Consider the following 22,115-nt stretch of genomic DNA (forward strand, 5'->3'; position numbering starts at 1 on the left):
ATGAGCTCAAGGCAGCCCCGCTCCCTGCCAGCCCTCTGACTCACGCTCCCCATTACCGAAGTTTTTCCACCTCACAGCTGCTTAGTGCAGAGAGAGAGAGAGAGAGAGAGTGTGTGTGTGTGTGTGTGTGTGTGTGTGTGTTTAGTCGCCCTCCCCCACCCAAGCCTTGACCCTCGGTCCCCCAACCCCTGACCCCAGTTTCCTCGGAAGACACGCAAGTTCAACCACGGCTCCCTCAGACAGGAGGCTGGGGACTTTTGCGCGCAGATCCGGGGTGGGGGGATGGAGAGAGGAGTTTCTCCATCTCTTTTCCCAATCCAGGAAGTTCTTCCTGGTGTCTGGCTGCAAGCCCTCTTGCTGCACCGGGAGCCCCAGTTGTGCCAGGTCTCCAACCCCGGCATCTGATGTGAATCCACCCTTGATGCCCTCTGGTCCCAGCACGCTTCCCTGGCTGGACGAGAGAGGAGGCAGATGGGTGGGCACCCCGCCCGGGCACCCCCGTCCCCCAACGGGCGCCCCTGCCTGGATGCTTCCCTGCAGCCTGCCGCCCCCAGGCCGGCTCCCAAGTGGGTGTTTGCAGTTGGACACCCTCCCTCCTGCCTGCCACCGCCCTCCTCCCCAGGCCTCAGCCGCCGGCCAGCCCTCTCCCCGCCCCCCCTCCTGTCCCCTGCCGCCTCCTCGGCAGCCTCTCTTCCTCCTGGCAGAGCGTCCAGCCCCTGCCTGCTCCTCCCTGGGTCCCGGGCGCCTCTGGCAGGAGCCTCCCTCCCTCCCTCCCTCCCTCCGGTGGCCGCTAGCTCCTCCCCTCTCCTGCTCCTCTCCCCGTTCACCCCATCCCTGCCCCGACTCTGCAAACATGAGGGTCTTGGCCTGCCTCCTCGGTGAGTGACCCTTCTCCTCGGGGACTCAGGGCCCTGGGCCCCACCCTCTGACCCCTGAGCTCACCCACTGGAGAGCCTCAGAATTCCGGGGCCTCATCCCTGTTGCTTGGGGGATACGGGACATCTGGCCCTCCCTTGCCTGATCCCCCAGGGACCCAGCCTCTGGCACCCCCGTCCTACCCTCTTAGGAGCCCCAGGGACCTACCTCCTACCCCCCCTCCCCCCATCCCACCAGCCCTGATCCTGTGGGGGGTCACCCATCATTTGACCTTTAGCCAGGCCCCTGGGGGAGTGCAAAGGACCTGGGCGCCTGCCCTGACCTGAGGCATCTGGGGCCCCGCCCACCTCAAGGACCTGAACCTCGCCAGGCCCTCAACCCAGAGTCCTGCTTCCCAGCGGCGGGGTCTCTGGTTCAGAGGCATGAGGCCTCACTCTGTCCACCCCTCCAACCTCCCTTCCAGTGGCTCTGATGCGGATCCAGGCTGTTGGTAAGTGGCCCCAAACACTTCTTCCATCTGGCCTCGCTCAGCTGCAGGCCCACCCCGTGCCCAGCCTCACCCTCCAATGGGACCCTGGTCGCCCCCGTCCGCCTATGACCTCGGGCACCACTTCCCCCAGGACCACCTGGGCGACGGCCTCCTGCTTCCTACGGGGCACCACTGCTCCCCTGGGTACCCAGGAGTTGGGCTCCCCGTTAGCAGCCAGGACACTGGCCTCCCGGTGATGCCCTGCAGGACAGCCCCCAGCCCGTACCCTCCCCCTGGCCCCAGGGTCTCCAGGACATCACAGCCTTTCCTCTGTCCTCCCCAGAGCGGCTGCGTCTGGCCGATGGCCCCCACGGGTGCGCGGGCCGCCTGGAGGTGTGGCACGGCGGGCGCTGGGGCACCGTGTGCGACGACGGCTGGGACCTGAGGGACGCCGCTGTGGCCTGCCGCGAGCTGGGCTGCGGGGGCGCGCTGGCCGCCCCCGGCGGCGCCTTCTTCGGGGAGGGCGCGGGGCCCGTGTGGCTGAGCGAGCTGGCCTGCCGGGGCAGTGAGCAGCAGCTGGGCCTCTGCCCCCACCGTGGCTGGAAGGCCCACATCTGCTCCCACGAGGAGGACGCAGGCGTCGTCTGTGCAGGTGAGGGGCCCTCGACCCCCTCCAAGGGACACTGCTTCAGAGACGACCCAGGGACCCAAGTCCTCAGCCCAGTAACTCTGAGAATCCAGAGGTCCAGACACCCCACCCCTGACACCCCCTGCAAAGCCAGGACTTACCACTACCCTGGAGGGCCCAGCCCTGCCTCACTCAGGGCCTGCCCTCTTTATAGCATCTGGGGATTGCATGGCGGGGATATTGAATAATATCTTCCAAACTTAAAGGGAACTTTGAGACCAATAAACAAAGCAGTAAAGTACAACTATGGAGTTTACTGTGGGGAACTCATACAGGCAGGATGGATCTGGCGGGCAGTGATCCATTTATTTGCAGCTGTGCTTCACACCATCGCAAAGGGTGCAGGAAGATTTAAAGGGGCCAACGCTAGAGACAGAATCTGAGTACCAAGGGAGAAGCATGTTTTCCTCCCCCCAGGGGGTCTTATGACCATTATTCCTCATGGACCATTAGTCCTCTGTGTCAGCAAAAGGCATCCTTCCTGTTTTCGTATCAGACGAAGGCAAGGGGAAAAGTTGATTGATAGGGAACCTCTCTGGCTTGGGCGTGTTCCTCGTGAGTGGGCTAAAGCTCAGCCATGCGAAGAGGGGAGCGGGTAGGGCCGCGGGCCTGAGATGGGGCTGACAAAGCAGAGCCAGTGCGGCCCAGCCACACGCTGCTCTCCCGAAGGTCAGCGTGTGTCGGACTCCAGGGATTGGGACGACTCACCTTCAGTCCTGGATGGGGACCCCTGGCCGGGGCTGTCTGGGGAGCTGAGCCCCGGCTCTGAGGAGGCCCCGGTGATGCCTGGTGAGCCCCCCCACATGTGCCCTGTCTCCAGCTTCGGCTGTGAGGGAGAAAGGACAGAGGCCCGTCTCCTCCACAATCCCGAGGGCCCCCGCCAAGGCCCCCTTCAGACCCCTGGGGACTCTCGGGACTGACCTGCGGCCCCAGGAGGTGCAGCTGCCGATCTCCCTCCCTGCTGTCTCCTCACCCAGCCCCCCGCCCAGCCGGGACCCCCCAGAGCGGCTCCCGGAAGAAGAGCCCCCGGCCGCCCAAGCCCGCCAAGTCCACTAGGGCCCCTTTGCTGACTGCGGGAGCCCCCCGCCAGGGTAAGTCCGCGCAGGCCTCCCCTCTGCAACAAATCTGGACGGGGTGAGGCCCTAGGCCCCACTGGACCAAACCGGGGACCCCCCCCCAGGTATGGGGGAGCAATGCATCCCCTCGGGATTCACAGTCAGGCCCAGGCTCCCCACCCGGTCAGGAGACCCGGGTGTCCACTCCCGGGACCCAGGACCTTGGCCTGCTCAGATCCTGGCTCTCCCCCTAACAGCCGGCTGGCAGGCCCATCTCAGGCCACTGACCCCCCCGCGGCTTGAATCCGCGTATCCCCAGCTGCCTCCCACGAGGCCCCTGACTGCCCCTCTCCCCGCCCGCCCGCCAGAGCGGCTGCGCCTGGTCTCCGGCCCCCATGGGTGCGCGGGCCGCCTGGAGGTGTGGCACGGCGGGCGCTGGGGCACCGTGTGCGACGACGGCTGGGACCTGCGGGACGCCACCGTGGCCTGCCGCGAGCTGGGCTGCGGGGGCGCGCTGGCCGCCCCCGGCGGGGCCCGGTTCGGCCCGGGCGCAGGGCCCGTGTGGATGGACGACGTGGGGTGCGGAGGCGGGGAGCAGGCGCTGCGGGACTGTCCCCGAAGCCCCTGGGGCCGGAGCAACTGCGACCACAGCGAGGACGCAGGACTGGTCTGCACCGGTACGTGCCCGCCTCCCCAGACCCCTCCCCCTCCCCAGGGCCACGCCCCCTCCCCGCGCGCCGAGGTCACAGCTTTAAGGAGCGCTCCAATCCCCTTCCCTCCCCCCTCCCTCCCTTCCTTCCTCCCTTCCTCCTTTCCTTCGTCTCTCTCCCTCCTTCCTTCTTTTCACACTTACTCATGAAGCCCCATCCACACCGGGCACAGACCCAGTTCTCGCTCTCCTGACTTTCAGGATGCAGCGGGCACAGGGCGGGGGTGGCCCACAGGTGTGGGGTGGGAAAGTTCAAGGGCTGCACGCCGACTAGAGGAGCCTGCCCGCCTACCCGCACAGGGGGCAGGAAATGCTTCCGTCGGTGGATGGGACAGGGGAGAGGGAGCTGCAGAGGAAGCTGGGAGCCGGCTCCGGGCCTCACCCCCACCTGCCTGGACTCCTGGGTGGATGTCCTCGCCCCACCCTTCATGGATGCAGGACAGAGGCTCAGAGATGTAAAGCAAATGACCCAGAACTTGACTGCCGGGTCTGTCCCGCCGCACAGATGGATCTGGGTATCTAGCGTGTAGGGTGTGGTGGGGATGGAGACCAAGGGGACACAGGTCGGGGCAGAGATTGGTGGACCAGAGGCAGTGACGGTGGCGCCTCCGTGGGAAGCACGTGGGGGCAGAAATGGGGCCTCTGAAGCCCAGTTCCCAGGAGGTGAGTTGAGTCTCCAGCGGGAGAAGAAGTCGTTGGGGAGAAGAAGTGAACCCCACTGAGGGGCCCGGGAGCTTGGCGTCTTACCGACACCTCTGCTCCTCAGGGCAGCCCCGTGAGGGAGCTCGTCACTCACAGCTGGGTGATGCCGGGAGGAGCATCTCACCCTCTCTGGTCTGTCCTTTTCTCTAGACACAGACTGCAGGCTAGAGAGATGGACTCCACACTCCCCAGAGGTGACCCAACTCCCACCCCACAAAGACCCAACAGAAATGTACCCCCAGACCAACAAGAGGTTAACATCTAGACTAGTGGTTCTCAACCCCACTCCCCGGATGACATGGAGACATTTCTGGTTGCCGTGACTGTGTGGGGCACTGGGGGTGCTGCCGGCATCGGGGGGGTGGAGCCCAGGGATGCTGCTGGACATCCTACTGCGCGCAGGACGGCCCCTCACAGCAGAGGACGACCTGACCCCCGTGTCAGGGGCGCTAAGGCTGAGAAGCCCTGCTTCGCAGGCTGCAGAAGGCAGCTGGGGAGTGGGGACCTGCTTGGGGAGGTGGGTGGCGGGCATCAGGGCCGGCGACCCCAGGGCTCGCCCCTGGGGAGGCAGGGACATGGGGGGCAGTGGATGGACCAGAGTTGGACTCTTGGAGAGCGACTTCCCAGCTCAGAGTCTTTTCCTCACTTGCAAACTGAAGATGGAATGGCTGCTTTCCAGCCCCATCTTGGGCGTGAAGCAGGACACCACACATAGCCTGTACCTGCTCACCCATCCTAGTCACCTGAGCACGTGGCCTGTACCTGCTCACCCATCCTAGTCACCTGAGCACGTGGCCTGTACCTGCTCACCCATCCTAGTCACCTGAGCACGTGGCCTGTACCTGCTCACCCATCCTAGTCACCTGAGCACGTGGCCTGTACCTGCTCACCCATCCTAGTCACCTGAGCACGTGGCCTGTACCTGCTCACCCATCCTAGTCACCTGAGCACGTGGCCTGTACCTGCTCACCCATCCTAGTCACCTGAGCACGTGGCCTGTACCTGCTCACCCATCCTAGTCACCTGAGCACGTGGCCTGTACCTGCTCACCCATCCTAGTCACCTGAGCACGTGGCCTGTACCTGCACATCCATCCTAGTCACCTGCATGTGTACCTTAGTACCTGCTCGTCCATCACGGTTTCCTGCGTGCGTGGCCTAAGGCTGCTCATCCATCAGTTTCCCGTCTCTCTGTTCTCCTCCCTCTCCCCACGTCCAGGCCCGGCCCCCAGGCTGCGTCTGGCAGACGGCCCCCACGGGTGCGCGGGCCGCCTGGAGGTGTGGCACAGCGGGCGCTGGGGGTCCGTGTGTGACGATGCCTGGGACCTACGGGACGCCGCGGTGGCCTGCCGCGAGCTGGGCTGCGGGGGCGCACTGGCCGCCCCTGGAGGCGCCTTCTTCGGGGAGGGGGCTGGACCCATCCTCCTGGACGATCTTCGCTGTCGGGGAAACGAGACGGCCTTGCGCTTCTGCCCGGCGCGGCCCTGGGGCCAGCATGACTGTCATCACCGTGAGGACGCTGGGGCCGTGTGTGATGGTGAGGGGGCCCTGGGAGAGGGGCCAGGGAGGGGGGCCTCGAGAGAGGGGTGAGAACTGGGGGGTCTTGTGTGTCTTCCTGAGGTGTACCCCAGGGCCCCGCACTCCCTCCGTCCAGACTGCCCACCTGCCCCATGTCTTGCTCATCGTGAAACCTCATTCTCCGTCAGGGGTCCTGGGATGGCAGGTGTGGGGAACCGCCTGCAGCACAGCAGCGGGTGGTGGTCACCTCTTCCCTCTCACGCCCCAGGTATGCCTCTGGGATATGTCCCTCCCACGGCCCCCGCCGCGGTGGGCAGCAACAGCTCCAGGCCCAGGGAGGCTGCATCCAGGCCCCCACCCCCCACGGTGAGCCAGGCCCCGCGGAGAGCAGGCATTTCACCTCCGCCCGCTTCCCCTACTGCCCCTCAGGAGCCTGGGCCGGAAGCTGGTGAGTCCCTCCTGCTCCCCCCACCCCAAATGTGGGGCTTAGCTGCTGCTGCTTCTTCTTCTTCTTTTTTTTTTTAAGATTCTTTTCCATGTAGGCCATTGCAGAGTATTGAGTAGAGTTCCCTGTGCTATACAGTAGGTCCTTATTAGTTACCTCTTTTATATATAGTAGTGTGTATATGTCAATCCCTATCTCCCAATTTATTCCTTCCCCTTATCCCCTGATAACCATAAGTTTGTTTTCTACATCTGTGACTCTACTTCTGTTTTGTAAGCAAGTTCATTTATACCCCCCTTTTTTTTAGATTCCACATATAAGTGATATCATCTGATATTTGTCTTTCTATGTGTGACTTATTTCACTCAGTATGACAATCTCTAGGTCCATCCGTGTTGCTGCAAATAGCATTATTTTGTTCTTTTTTGTTGCTGAGTAGGGGTTTGGCTTCTGCTTCCTGCCCCCCCGCCACTCCCCACAGCCCCTAGGTGCTCTCCTTCCCTGCTCAGACTGTCTCGGGGAAAGGGAAGGGTGGAGGGGAGGAGACGGAGCCCACACTCAGCAGGCCCCTGCTTGGTTCAATGCTCTGCTCCAGCTGTCTTGAAACTCACAAGGCCGCCTCCTTCTCACAAATATCGAAAGAACTAGATCAGTGATGTTGTTTTAAAATACAGGCTTTAGGGACTTCCGTGGCGGTCCAGTGGTTAAGACTCTGCGCTTCCACTGCAGGGGGCACGGGTTGACCCCTGTTTGGGGAACTAAGATCCCACATGCTGTGTGGTGCGGCCAACAGGTGAGACCACTGTCATTGCAGAGATAGTTGGTTTCTCACAATTCCCAAGAGGAGGGGGCACAGCTCCCACACGACGCAGGGCCACACGGGAAGCACCAGCGTCCAGCAGGAGGCAGAGGGAGCGAGGGGTGACGGTGGGCAAAGCCTTGAGTGTGGCTTCATGGGGAGGAATGGACAAGGCAGGGTGAGATGACTCAGGATCGGCTGGTTTGCATCATTTCGGTGGGTTCTGGAGCGTAGGGGCTGCCCCTTGTTGGGTACTAGCCCTGGGGTGATGGGGCAGGTGGATGGTGCCCGGGGTGTGTGAGCCCGACAGGAGGTGGTGGGTGAGGGCTCTGGGTGGGTTGGTTTCATATGAAGGGCACACTCCAGTGGTTTCCCGTCTCTGGGAATCAGCAATCCCTCCAGATGTCAAAGCATCAGGTACAGCAAATAAAAAGCCATGATTAATACAGCCATCTCCTCAAGGTTGCCAAAGGCTGAAAAAGTGGGAACTTGATCACTATTAGCTGAGGCCTGCTTCCCCTTTTTCTGAATAATAATAATAATAATGATAACAACTGCCATAGACTCAGCTCTCACTGGCTCACGTGACCAGTGCTGTTCCAAGCCCCTTCATCAGGTAAAACTCCCAGCCACTCGCAGGGTAGGTACCGTCTGGTTTCCACGTTAGAAATGAGGCCGCGCAGCTAAAAAGTCGGAAAGCCAGGACTCAAATGAAGGCAATTTGTTCCAGAGACCACTTTCTTTATTTTTTAAAAATTATGGTAAAATATACACAACATAAAATTGACCATTTTAACAATTTTTTGTTTTTCTGGCTGTGCCGCGTGGCATGCGGATCTTACTGCCCCGACCAGGGATCAAATCTGCGCCCCCTGCAGTGGAAGCGCAGAGTCCTAACTATTGGACTGCCAGGGAAGTCCCATTTTAACCATTTTAAAGCATATAGTTTAGTCATAAAAAATACACTCATAACGTTGTGCAGCCATCACCACCATCATCTCCAGAACCTTTTCATCATCCCAAACAGATACCCCAGACCCATTAAACACTCACTACCCTCCCCCCCATCTCCCCAGCCCCTGGCACACACCACTTGATTTTGTGTCTCTGTGAATTTGCCAGCCAGGCGCTGTATGTAAATGGAATCGTATGGTATTTGACCTTTTGTGTCTGGCTTATTTCACGGAGAATAATGTTCTCCAAGCTCATCCATGTTGTGGTGTGTGTCAGAATTTCTTTCTTTGTAACGGCTGAATAGTATTCCATCGTATGGATGGACGACATTTTGCTTATCCATTTGTCCATTGATGGACACTTGGGTTGTTTCCACATTATTGCTATTGTGAATAATGCTGCTGTGAATGTTTGCACACAGGTATCTGACTGAATGCCCATTTTCACCTGATTTTGGGTATATCCCTAGGAGTGGGATTTCTGGATCATATGGCATTTCTTTTTTTTTTTTTTTTTTTAATTTATTTATTTATTTATTTTTGGCTGTGTTGGGTCTTCGTTTCTGTGCGTGTGCTTTCTCTAGTTGCGGCGAGCAGGGGCTACTCTTCATTGCGGTGCGCGGGCTTCTCATTGTCGTGGCTTCTCTTGTTGCGGAGGACAGGCTCTAGACGCGCAGGCTCAGTAGGTGTGGCTCACGGGCCCAGTTGCTCGGCGGCATGTGGGATCTTCCCGGACCAGGGCTCGAACCCGTGTCCCCTGCATTGGCAGGCAGATTCTCAACCACTGCGCCACCAGGGAAGCCCCATATGGCATTTCTGAGTTGAGCTTTCCAAGGAACCACCCTGTATCCCTGACTTTTTTTTTTTTTTTTTTTTTTTTTGGCGTGCCGCGAGGCTTGTGGGATCTTAGTTCCCCCACCAGGGATTGAACCCGGGCCTCGGCAGTGAAAGCGCGGCGTCCTAACCACTGGACCGCCAGGGAAGTCCCTATCCCTGACTCTTTATTCCTGTGCCTGATGCAGACGATGGCACAGCACAGGCCTGGATGAACACTTGCTGCTGGGAAGGAAGGGTGGATGAATGGAAGGAAGATGGAGCGAAGGTGGAGGAAGGTCTGACTCGAATTCTTTGGGTCTCTCCCACCCCAGGGTCCCCCCAGCTACGCCTGGTGGCCGGGCCCAGCAGGTGCTCAGGCCGGCTGGAGGTGTGGCACGGTGGGCGCTGGGGGACCGTGTGTGACGACAGCTGGGACCTGCGGGACTCGGCTGTGGTCTGCCGGGAGCTGGGCTGCGGTGGACCTCGGCAGCCAGACCCTGCTGCCGGCCGCTTCGGCTGGGGCGCCGGCCCCATCTGGCTGGACGACGTGAGGTGTGTGGGGACCGAGGCTTCCCTCGCTGACTGCCCTGCCGCTCCCTGGGGGAAGCACAACTGTGCTCACAACGAGGACGTTGGAGTTACCTGCACTGGTAAGGAGGCCCTGGCCGTTCGCTGGCTCCGGGAGGGCTTCCTGGAGGAGGGAACGGGAACTAACATTGGCACTAACATCGATTGAGCGCCCACCTCCTAAGCCCCCGCCCGTGACCGTATTCACACCTCACGATACGTCCAAATTGGTGGATGTTATGCCCATTTTACTGATGAAGACGCTGAGGCACAGAGAGGTTACACGGCAACTGAGCGGCACAGCTGGGATTCTTCCTCCTCTTCTTCCCGCCAAGAATCAAGGAAGTCTCCCACCTAGAGAGAAGCTGAAAAGGAAGAGGAAAGGAAGCAGGCATGGGGCACCGGGAGATGGCGAGAAGCCCGTGTGACGGGAGGGCCAGTTGAAGTAGACTCAGGCTTGGCCCGTGTTCATTCATTTGCCGTTATTTATCCAGCGCCAGACGCTGAGCTAGGTATTGGGTCCTCGGAATGCAACGAACGCGACCCTGGCCTTTGAGGCTCACAGTTCACTGTGAGAAAAGACGCCCCGACAAATTGCTGCAAACCCGTGTGACACATTATCATTTGGGAGGTCCCCAAGACCACCCTCGGGTTCCATAGTTTTCTAGAAGGATTCACAACAATCAGAAAAGCTGTCTCGCGTTCCAGTGGTTAAGACTTCGCCTTCCAATGCAGAGGGTGCAGGTTCAATCCCTGGTTGTGGAGCTAAGATCCCACATGCCTCGCAGCCAAAAAACCAAAACATAAAACAGAAGCAATGTTGTAACAAATTCAATAAAGACTTTTAAAATGGTCCATATCAGGACTTCCCCGGTGGCACAGTGGTTAGGAATCCGCCTGCCAATGCAGGGGACACGGGTTCAATCCCTGGTCCGGGAAGATCCCACATGCTGCGGAGCAGCTAAGCCCGCGCTCCACAACTACTGAGCCCGCGAGCCACAACTACTGAAGCCCTCACGCCTACAGCCTGTGCTCCGCCAGAAGAGAAGCCACCGCAATAAGAAGCCTGCGCACTGCAACGAAGAGTAGCCCCCGCTCGCCGCAGCTAGAGAAAGCCCGAGCGCAGCAGCGAAGACCCAACGCACCCCAAAATTTAAAAAGTCAGTTGAGGGAAGAGGCATGTGGGGCTGGGTCCAGGAGAGACCCTTGTGGAGCTTCCTCACTTAATTCTCCCAGCAACGACGCATGACAACGCACGTGACGTATTGCCAACCAGGGACGACCTCCCAGCCTTGGCGTCAAAGTGTTTATAGGAGCTCAGTCATGAGATGTGGCTGGTGGCCCGCTGGCGGCCCGTAAGTCACACTGTTAGCAGAGATGATCTGGGTGGCTCTGGCCCCACAGGGAAACAACACACTCTTACCAGGCAGGACGTTGAAAGGGCTTGGAGGTTCCCCCCCGGCAGCCAGGGGCAAAGGGCCAAACCTTTCTTTGGACAAGATTAACCCTTGTCCTGCATCGGTAACCCTTGGCATCGCCCATGGCGTCTGCCGCCTTCCCTGTGCTTATCGGAAAGATGTAAGGTGAGCCGTGGCAGCTGGGAGGATGGAGTCAACCATTCCGCCTGAAGCGAAGGCACTTGCCCCTTTCCCTCCCCTCCTGAGGGCCACGGGAGCCACAGAAGGGTTTTGAGCTGGGCAGTGACCTGGTACCACCCTGGTGGGGCGGTGAGAGCTGGGCACGGGGTGTGGGGGAAGACCAGTCAGAGGGTACAGGAAGCCAGGCCGTGGCTGGGCAGATGGAGAGGGTGGGTCAGTGTGAGGGGGTGAAGGGGGGCAGTCACATCCTGACTGTAAGTGCCCAGAGGCGGGGTGGTGCCGAGCGTGCCTGGCCACCGTGTGCCCCGGGTCTGGCACAGGGCCTGGCTCGTAGGAGGTGCTTTGTAAACATCTATGATGTGAATGAATGCATGGGAACTGGGTGGCTGTCTGTAGGGGGAGGTGAGAGAGAAGGAGAGGCCTGGTCGGACAATCACGGTGTCTGCTGTCTCCCCTGTCCTCCCCTCCTGTCTGCCAGGTACCCCCGGCCTGGACTCCGTCTCAGACCCCTTCAGTTGGAGCTGGATCCCTGGCCTGGGTAGAGACCCCGATGCCTGGCCCCCAGGGGAGCTGGCCACCAAGCCCTCTGCGAGGCGGACCCCCAGCGTCCCTGAGAAAACCACCACCAAGGCCCCAGGGAAGATGCCCAAAAGCACAAAGAAGTGGGTGACCAAAAACGCAAAGAGACTGACCACTCAGCCCCCCGTGATATCAACCACTAAGTACTCCAGGGCCACGGGCACCCAGAGTCCCCCAGACCTGACCTCACTGACCACCACCACTCCGACCACTGAGGCCTCCCGCAGACCGACCTCCGAGCTTACCACCACGCCGACCACGGAGGCCCCTCGCAGGCTGACCTCACACACCACCGAAAGGCGGACTCCCCGGGCCCCCCGGGAACAGACCTCTAAGACCCTGGCAACACCGACTACCCAGGGTCCCCGAGGAGTGACCTCTGAGGCCACCATGGAGCCATCGGCCGAGATCCCAGGAGTAGGCACTCCAGAGTCCTCCAAAGACCCAGCCCCCTCCCCCACTGGGGCATCAGGTGAGAGGAAGGAACGTGGAGGGTGTGGCTGACCCCTCCTAACCCCTGCTGACCCCTCCTGATCTGGGCTGTCTACCAGCAGGCCTGTTCCGGGTTCGTCTGGCTGATGGGCCCAACCGGTGTGCCGGGCGGCTGGAGGTGTGGCACGCTGGACGCTGGGGGACAGTGTGTGATGACAGCTGGGACCTGCGGGATGGCATGGTGGCCTGCTGGGAGCTGGGCTGCGGAAGGGTTCGGCCCCGAGTGGGCAAAACCCACTACGGCCCTGGCGCCGGGCCCATCTGGCTGGATGACGTGGGCTGCAAGGGAAGTGAGGCCTCGCTGAGCGACTGCCCCGCTAGGGCGTGGGGACAGCACAACTGCGACCACGAGGAGGACGTGGGGCTCACCTGCACTGGTACGGCGGGGGGCGGGGAGTCAGTGGCCAAGGAGTCAGGGTGGCATGGGGGTGGGGACCCAGAGTCACTCCAGGAGATTCGGGAAGGGGACTTCGGAGCAACGGCAAGGACCTCTGAGATGGGTCGGGGCTCTCCCCTTCCCCAATCTCTCCCAAGGCTATGCAGACGAGGAAGACTATCCCCCCTGGACCTGGGACCCCACCTCAGGAGAGGACCTGGCCAAGGGGACCACCGCTGCAGCGGTGCCTGCACACACTCTCTCCTGGGGCACCGCTGGGAGCCCAGGGACCCCCTCCCCAGCGACGAGGCGCCTTCCAAGCGCAGGTGAGGGGCATGGCCGGGGTGGGGAGGGGGCCTCCATAAACCTCTGTTCACCTCCCTGCCGGGCGTCCAGAAAGATCCTCCTAAATGAGCTGGCCTGGGTCTCAGAGACCCCAGACAGGTTTTCCTCGGCTCCAGAGACCCTAAGAACATTCCCTTCTTGGGCTCGGCAGTAGCACTGTCCCCCAGAGCCTAAAGGAGACCCCATCCCCACCCCCTGCGGTGTGATTCGCGGAGAATCCGACCAGGCTCAGCAAAGCCCCGGCCCGCAGTCCTCCTGCAAGCCAGCCGGGGCCTTGGGAGCCCGTGCCCCTCGATCCAGAGCCTCGACGGAAGTCCCCCCAGACCTCACAGCCGAGGCCCACCCTGTCACCACGTTGTCTCCCCACCCCAGCCCCTCAAACCTGTTCTCCCAGCTCATGCTCTGGTCAGGGTCGGGCTGTGGCTCAAGGGGGGGTGGGGACATCCGGGTCGAGGGTTCTGTCCTCAGCCTGACCCCCTTCCTCTGGCCAGTGGGAGCAGCCTCCAGCCCCTCAGCTCTGTCCCCCTCTGCCCCTCCGCCTCTGGCTCGCTGTCGCCTGCTTCCCTCCTTCCGCCTCTGCTGCCAAGGGCCTTGACCTTGGCCTTGACCTTGACCCCCGGGGCCTTGACCCCCCTCAGATGCTGCCCATTTCTCTACCTTCCTGTGTGTGTGTGTGTGAGATCTCTGTCCCATCCCTGCTCAGCGTCTCTCTTGATCGCCCTTGGCTCCTCTTTCTCACATTCTCTCTCTTTTTTTGGCCTCGCCCCTGTGGCACACGCGATCTTAGTTCCCTGAGTAGGGATGAACCCGTGCCCCCTGCAGTGGGAGCGCAGAGTCTTACCCACCAGAGCCGCCAGGGAAGTCCCAAAGGAATTTACTTTACTTTTTTATTTCATTTTTAAATTTTTATTTATTTATTTTCCCCTCTCTCTTTTCCCTTTCAATTTCTCACCCTCCTCATCTCACTATTTTTTCCACCGGCCCTTTCTTTCTCATCACCTTTCTCATTTTTTTTCTTTCCTTATCAAGTTCATACTCCCATCATTTCTATTTCTCTTTGTCTTCCCACAGTCAGCTTCTCTTTATCTTTTCCCCTCTGCGTCTGGCTCTTTTTCCTTTCATTTTCCATTTCTCACTCCCCCACCCCAACCCGTATCTCTTTCTCACTGTACTTCATGGCCAGCTTCTCTTCATCTCTTCTCCTGTGTCCTCCTCTTTTTATTTACATTTTCAGTTTCTCACGCTCATCGTCTCCGTTTCTCACTCTATTTTTCACGGTCGGTTTATCTTTTCAGCTCCGTGTCTCTTTTTTCTTTCTCTTTCTCTGCCCCTCCTCGTCTCTATGCCTCGTCAGCCTCTCTCACCATCTTTCCCATTTTTTCTCCAAGTCCACACACCGTCACCCCTGTTTCTCCCTGCTTTTCGCGGCCAGTTTCTCTTTCTTTCCCCTCTGAGTCTTCCTTTTTCTTTCACTCTAACCGCCACGCCCTCCGCTCCGTTTCCCACTCAACCTCCCCCCACCCAGGGTCGGTTCTCCCCTCAGCTTTTTCTCCGTCTCCTCATCCTTCTCGCTGACTCTCCATCCTACCATTTCCCGCGTGGCGGCTGCTTCCCCCGGCTCTCCCGACCCTGTCCCCCCGGAACGGCCGCTCTCTCCCCCGAGGTGTGGCCACTTCTGTTCCTTCTCCGCGGGACCCCGCCCCTCGCGCCTTTTCCCGCGGTTTTCACACGCTCAACACGCATGCGCACTCCGAGGGCCTCTGCGCGAGGGGCGGGGTCTCGGATGGAGGGGTTGGCAGGGCAGACTTCAATCGCCCCGCGCCGTGTGACGTCACAGGCGCGGTGCGTCTGCTGATTGGCCGGCTGGCCCACGCCGCGGCAATAAAAGCGGGTGAAGAGGCTAGTGCGTCCACCGTCTGCGGTCTGCCTCGGTGTGGTGCCATGACGGCGGGGGAGGGGGGCGCGGAGCAGGCATTGGAGGTACGGAGATTTGGGGTGGGGGGCACCCGAGCTGTTAGTTAGGGCTCAGTTTCCAGAGGTGATGCTCCTCGGGTGCAGTGTGGCCAGGATTTCTGAGCCTTTGTTCTCTGCAGCCCGGCGCCACCTCCCCTATCCCTTAGCGCCCCCTCGTGGCGGAGAGGTCAGATGCTGGGCGCGAGGCACAAATACATACAGAACTAGGAATTGCGCGATGGAAATCTCAGGAGTCACGTGTACAACCTTAGTAATGGGAAGACTTGGAGGGAGGTGCGGGGTGGCGTGGGGAGAGGGGAAACGACAGACAGGAATTCCTATCCTCGTTAGCAAGGTGGCCTTGAAAAAAATGACTGCTTCTTTGAACCTCAGTTTCTTCCTCCGGAAAAAACGAAAACGGGAGCTCCAAGGTCCCTGGAAAGAGTCAAGGAGAGCTCACTGTGCTAGGCACGCATGATTCCAACTGGGTGACATAGGTCCTGGTGTTGCCCCTGTGTTTCAGGTGGGGGAAAAATGAGGCTCAGAGAAATTAAACTTTTTAACTCAAGAGCCATTATTGAGATCCATTTTAAACGATTTCGCGCACAGTTTGCTCGTTGGATTGGAAAAGATTCTGGAATAACTGAAGTCATTGCAAGAGTGAATTCTGGAGTACAGCTCGCTGGGTTCCAGCTGTGGCTGCGCTGGGATTAGAACAACGAGCTGGGTGACCTCAGGTCCCAATGCAATGAACAAAATGTGTGTGAAATCATTTAAAACCGCAAAACATTGGTTGTTAAGAGTTATTTACCGTAAATGACCAACAGCTGCAGGATCCCAGGGACGGAGTGATTATTTCCAGTAGAGCGATTGGGAAAGACCTCGCAGAAGAGATGGTGTCATTTTCACCAGCAGATACCAGGAGGAAGGGGATTCTCAGAGAAGCAGAGGCTGGAGTTGAGAAAATTGCATTGCCTGTTCGGGCCACGTCGTCTCTGCTAGACTTTTAGCTGTCTTGTGTTTGGCTATGTCAGTTTCTATTGTTGCCACAACACCGCCACACATTAGGGGCTTAGACAACACAAGTTTATTATTTTGCAGGTCTGAAGGTCAGAAGTCCCACCTGGGTATCACTGGCTAGAATCAAAGTGTCAGCAGGGCTGTGTTCCTTATGAGGCTCGAGGGGAGGATCGTTCCCATGCCTTTTCTAGCTTCTAGAGGCCCCTCCACTCCTTAGCGCATGGCCCCTTCCTCCATTTTCAAAGCCAGCAATGTTGCATCTGTCTCTCTGGTCCTTCTTTTGTCTTTACATCTTTGTCACTACAGCTGGGATAGATTCTCTCATTTTAAGGATTTGTGTGATGAGATTGGGTCCGCTTGGATTAATGTAGTATAATCTCTTCGTTTCAAGTTCTGGACCCATAATCATATCTGCAAAGTCCCTTTTGCCAGGAAAGGTAACATATTCACAGGTTCTGGGGATTAGGGCTTGAACATCTTTGGGGAGCGTTATTCTGTCTACCGTGGGATCTGTGTTGTAGAGACTTCGTAGAGACTTTTTTACATACTTGTTGAATGAATGAATGAATGAACCAGTGAGAGACCGCTGTGTAAGTCTAGAGAGAGTGTACAGGAGACGAAGCTGGAAACTTATGAAGACTGAATTCTCACTTTCCGTTTCACTGAAGCAAAATTTCTTGAGGCTTCCAGGATGATGGAATTTGGAGACGCAGACATTAATTCGTGTCTGAAATGTTTGCTGTGTGGCAGGCATGAGTACTAACCCCTGGGAACACAGCAGTGATGCGCACAGCAAGGGAGGGGGAAGGGAGGGCTACGTGTTGTAATTTAAAATAGGATGATCAAGAGATGACTTACTAAGAAAGTGCCGTTTAAGTGACAGCCTCAAGAAGGAGAGGGGGGAAGCCATGCAAACATCTGGTTGGAGAGTGTTCTGTAGAGAGCGGACAGCACATGCAAAGGCTCTGAGGTGGGGGTGTGCTTAGCTGGTTCAAGAAACAGCAGCAAGGTCATTGGGAGGGAAGTGAAGTGGTTGATGGGGATGATGGCAGGAGATGAGGTCTGTGGTACATTGTAAAGACGTCTGCTGTGATGGGGAGCCTGGAGGGAGCTAAAGGAGCCGTCCAGACAGAGGGAGCAGCATGTGCAAAGGCCCTGTGGTGGGACCTTGGGAGACCGGCAAGGATGCTGGCTTGGCGGGAGTGGAGTGAGCCAGGCAGGGGGAGAGTGATCGGGGATGAGGCCAGTGTCTGGGTTTTATTCTATGTGCAGAAACCCTTGGCGTTTTAAGCACTTTAAGTTATGGAGGACGTGATCACATGTATATTTTCTTTCTTTTTTGGGGAGGTGGGGGGGCGCGCCTTGTGGCATGTGGGATCTTTGTTCTACGACCAGGGATCAAACCCGTGCCCCCTGCAGTGGAAGCGCAAAGTCCTAACCACTGGACTGCCAGGGAAGTCCCCCACATGTGTATTTTCAAAGCAGTCGCTCAGGATGCCTCAGGGGGGTGGATGTAGGTGTAAGAGTGCATGCAGGGAGACCAGAAGGTCCATGCAGACGTGACGGTGGCCTCAACCAGGGTGGCAGTGGAGATGAGAGAAGTGCAGGTGTTCAAGCTACATTCCGGGGGGTTGAGCTGGTGGGTTCGAGTGATGCGTTGGGTGCGAGGGTTGAGGAGAGAGAGGGAGGTAGGGGACGGGGACCCGCCTTTTACTGAACCAGGGAACACTGCGGGGTGGGTGCACAGGATCCAGAGTGGGAATATTAAGAGCTCCATTAGTGATGCGTTTGACACACCCAAGTGGAGACATGAGATATGCAATCCTGGAGCTCCAAGGAGCGCCTGGGGGGAGGGAATTTGCAGCTGTGGGAATGGATGAGGCTATGCAGATGGACAGCCATGTCTAATGGAGTTTCCACACCCAGTGGGGAGGTGGGATGACTCATGGACTCGGGATATCGCTGTACGTCACGGCTGCGCAGGGGGGGAGGGCATCCAAGATTAAATGCCAGATTGCATTTAGAGGTTGCGTGGTAATAAGAGCATCAATAATAGCTGATATTCATTGAATAATCTCCGTGTGCCAGGCACCATCTAAGTGCATCCCATGGTTGGTTGTTTTTTCTGGCCGCATCGTGTGGCATGTGGGATCTTAGTTCCCCGACCAGGGATCGGACCCATGCCCCCTGCGGTGAAAGTGTGGAGTCCTAACCACTGGACCACCAGGGAATTCCCCAAAGTGCATACCATGGTTTAACTCACCTCCTCCACGTGGAACATTATGAGATGAGTGCTATCCTTATCCCCATTTTATAGGTAGGGAAACTGAGGTCCAGAGAGGTCAGGACAGCAAAGGGCAGAGCTTGGATTCAAACTGCAGAATTCACACTCATAACCACTCCAGCCACAGAGACTGGGAAGAAGCCTATGATAGAATTAGCTCTGAAGAACCCAGGAAGCATAGAGCAGGGTGTAACCTCAAGGGGAAGCAGGGAGTGGCCTTGGAATTAAATTCTAAATAAAAGCTCACGAGGGAAGGAGTGAGGTGAGACCCAGGAGATCTACCCCTAGAGGGAAGAGGTCCTCGTTCAGAAGCAGATAGACCTGCTGGGTCTGAAACCCAGCTTCTTAGTTGCGTGACCTTAGGAAAGTTCCTTGCCCTCTCTGGGCTTCAGTTTGGTCATCTGTAGTGAAACTGCATCTTCTTTGCCCACCAGCTCCCCATGAGATTGCCAAAAATTTAAAATGTCTCTCAGTGGCAAGGATGAGGGGATAAAGGTGGGCAGTTTGACAGCATCTAAAGAGATCCCGTCCGCACGGCAGTCCCACAATTAGGTGTTGAGCAATTCTCACTCATGAAGAATCCACTGCAGCAAAACATTGGCCACAACCGAACCGCCCGTCCACAGGAGCATAGATAAATCGGCAGTTGTGTGTTCATACGATAGAATATTACACAAGGTTAAAAAAAAAGAAGGAACTAGAGTTATATGCATTTAACTGAAAGGGCAGCTTATCACTTGCCAGCCCTGCGACCCCATGGAGTAGGTGCCGTCACGATACCCATCGTACAGGTGAGGAAACAGAGTCGTGGAGAAGTGAAGTGACTTGCTCAGCCAGCTAGGAAGGAACGCAGCCAAAAAGCAGGCTGTGAGAAGGTGTTTGCTGTATATATGTATATGTGCAGTCTTTCTAGTTGTAGGAAGCTAACACATGTGGAAACAATGTAGCATTAGGGAGTCCCACCTGCATAGCTAAGGTGTAAAGGCACGCTTGGGAACTATTAACTAAAGGCTTCTCTGACAAAGGGAAGGGATGTGATTGGGTCTCGCAAGGGTTGTAACTCTGCAATGCTGCTTCCTTTTTTTCGATGTATATTTTAATTAAAAAATCGAATCGATCACACACTAATGGATCATGAATGAGAATGTGGCCATATCTTAGAGCACATTTTGAGTACACACGGACCCAGGGAGTATGCCTGCATTTGGTGGGCTGACATTGTAACAGGAAGACAGCTTCAATTTGTGTTCTTTTTTTTTTTTTAATGAGCTTTTTTTTTTTTAACTTTAATTAATTAATTAATTTATTTATTTTTGGCTGTGTTGGGTCTTTGTTTCTGTGCGAGGGCTTTCTCTAGTTGTGGCAAGCGGGGGCCACTCTTCATCACGGTGCGCGGGCCTCTCACTATCGCGGCCTCTCTTGTTGCGGAGCACAGGCTCCAGACGCGCAGGCTCAGTAGTTGTGGCTCACGGGCCCAGTTGCTCCGCGGCATGTGGGATCTTCCCAGACCAGGGCTCGAACCCGTGTCCCCTGCATTAGCAGGCAGATTCTCAACCACTGCACCACCAGGGAAGCCCCTCAATTTGTGTTCTTGATGGAGTCCTCCTAACGCCCAGCATCTTGGAAAGAAATCTTCACAACACTGTTATTACTCGGTTCTCCCCGTATCTCTCAAGGTGGCGAGGATGGTTATGAGCCTTCTTGGACGTGGGACACACCTTCAGGAGAGGTCCCAGCCAAGGGGACCCCCACCGCAGGCATACCTGGACCCCCTGGCACGGCTGGCACCACCAGGAGGCCAGGCCAGCCCTCTCTAGCTCCAAGGGTCCGTGGGGATACAGGTGAGGCATGTGGCTGGGGCGAGGGGACCAGGGTGTTTGTGTGGTGGGATGGAGAGGTGGACTCCAGATTTCCCCATGGTGACCCAACTCTCACCCTAGAAAGACCAGGCAGAAATCTATCCTGAGACGAGGGGTTATTATCTATACCAGTGGTCTTCAACTGGGGGCAACTGGCAACATCCGAAGACATTTTGGGTTGTCATGACTGGGAGCAGGGAGGCTGCTGGTACCTGGTGGGTAGAGACCAGGGATGTTGTTATACATCCTCCGGTGCACAAGGTATCCCCCACAGCAAAGAATCATCCAGCCCCAGACGTCAACAGTGCCAAGGGTGAGAAACCCTAAGCTATACCATGTAAGTCACTCTGACAGATAAGAAAATGACAGGAAATCCTATAAGAGAATGGGCAAAAGATACAAACAGGTGATTTGCCGAAGAGGAAGCCCAAATGCCCAACGAGTATGTCTAGAAGTGCTCACATTCATCATGAATCAGAAAATTCAAATTAAAACAATGACGAGCATGGAAAAAAATTTGAAAGGTAGATAATACCAAGTGTAGGTGAGGGGAGGGTGTGGGGAGACAGGCATCCCCACTGGCTATAGCAATTCGATAAACACAAGCTAGTGGTGTTTAGTGAAATTAAATATGATTATACGTTATCACCCAGCAATCCTGCTCCTAGATCTATATTCCAGAGAAATTCTTGTACAGGCTTGTAAGGGAATATGTGTGAGGATGTATTAGGGAATTGGAGGCAAGTTAAGTGTCCAACAGTAGGGTAATAAAGAAGAGAAATGCAATGGTTACACATGATGGAATTCTATGCAATAGCTAAAGCAATGACGAGCTATATACACAGCAACATGGATAGGTATGAAAAACATAATACTGAGGGGAAGGTCAAACAGAATGAGATTTCCAGCAGAATATTATTTGCAGAAATTAAAAGCACAAACACAAAAATACACATACACTTATATATTAACATAAACACATCTATGCATTCTGTATTGTTTAAGATCACACATATGTTTAAGGCCATACGTGAAACACATTAGAGTGGAGGTACCTATGGGAGAGGACGAGGGGATGGAGATTGGGGTTAAAGAGGAGAAAAAGTAAGATAAAGCAAGAGAAGACGTTGCAGGGACTATTAATGACAACGTACAGTGGGGTATGAGTAGCTTAGCTCTCTGCACCTTGGGTCTGAAAAATTAAAAATCAATACCACTCTAGGTTACTGAGTCCCTGTACTATCGAACTAAGCTGAGATTCTTGAAATAATAACTAGGCACAGTTAACATTCATCAAGCAATACATCATGTGTCAGGCGCTATTTTATGCACTTTATATGTATTACTCTTTAACATATTTATATGTGTTAATCCTCGTAGCAGCCACATGAGCCCTACATGAGTGATGTAAGTGCTATAATTGTTCCCATTTCACAGATAAGAGAAATTGAGGCACAGACATCAATGACTATAGCAGTATAAATAATCATGAGAATGCTTATCCTGTGCTAGGCGTTGTGTAAGTGCTCTGCACACACACGATCTCTCTGAATCCTCATGATTACTCTGCAAGGGAGGTATGTGGATCATCCATGGTTTACAAATGGGGAAGAAACTGAGATTCAAGGCAGTTAAGTAACTTGCCCGTGATTACCCAGCTAGGAAGTAATGGAGCTGGGGTTTAAATCCAGGAAGCCTGGCTGGAGGCCAAGCCCTTTACTTAACTGCTCCTCTGACCCTGCAGGGGGACACGATGCACCTCAAAGACGCTGCAGGAAAGTGGAATTCTGTTGAGCTGTGCTGTTCAATATGGTAGCTACTGACACAGGTGGCTATTTAAATTTAAGTGAATCAAAACTTTGAAAAAGGAAGGACCTACTGTATAGCACATGGAAGTATACTCAATATTTTGTAATAACCTATAAGGGAAAAGAGTCTGAAACAGAATATGTATATGTGTGTGTGTGTATATGTATATATCTGAATCACTCTGCTGTACACCTGAAACTAACA

At 56.3% G+C, this 22,115-nt stretch overlaps 1 protein-coding gene across 6 annotated transcripts in view; it reads left to right on the forward strand.

Annotated features, from left to right (window-relative positions):
* Positions 1–22,115, forward strand: part of SSC5D (scavenger receptor cysteine rich family member with 5 domains) — a 25,072-nt gene continuing 2,957 nt past the window's right edge. Inside the window, exons 1-13 of one of the 6 annotated variants that reach the window (XM_082367886.1) lie at positions 1–878; positions 1,230–1,366; positions 1,689–1,997; positions 2,703–2,822; positions 3,011–3,124; positions 3,457–3,765; positions 5,718–6,035; positions 6,285–6,464; positions 9,362–9,679; positions 11,673–12,245; positions 12,325–12,642; positions 12,800–12,967; positions 19,920–20,084. In XM_082367886.1, the coding sequence (XP_082224012.1) occupies positions 1,348–1,366; positions 1,689–1,997; positions 2,703–2,822; positions 3,011–3,124; positions 3,457–3,765; positions 5,718–6,035; positions 6,285–6,464; positions 9,362–9,679; positions 11,673–12,245; positions 12,325–12,642; positions 12,800–12,967; positions 19,920–20,084 (2,911 nt within the window). In that variant the 5' untranslated portion in view covers positions 1–878; positions 1,230–1,347. The remainder of the gene's footprint in view (positions 879–1,229; positions 1,367–1,688; positions 1,998–2,702; positions 2,823–3,010; positions 3,125–3,456; positions 3,766–5,717; positions 6,036–6,284; positions 6,465–9,361; positions 9,680–11,672; positions 12,246–12,324; positions 12,643–12,799; positions 12,968–19,919; positions 20,085–22,115) is intronic. The other 5 variants (XM_082367881.1, XM_082367882.1, XM_082367885.1 and 2 more) reach the window with 5 other exon arrangements.

Source organism: Balaenoptera borealis (genome assembly GCF_965194805.1).
Source record: "Balaenoptera borealis genome assembly, chromosome: 19".
NCBI classification, from domain to species: Eukaryota; Metazoa; Chordata; class Mammalia; order Artiodactyla; family Balaenopteridae; genus Balaenoptera; species Balaenoptera borealis.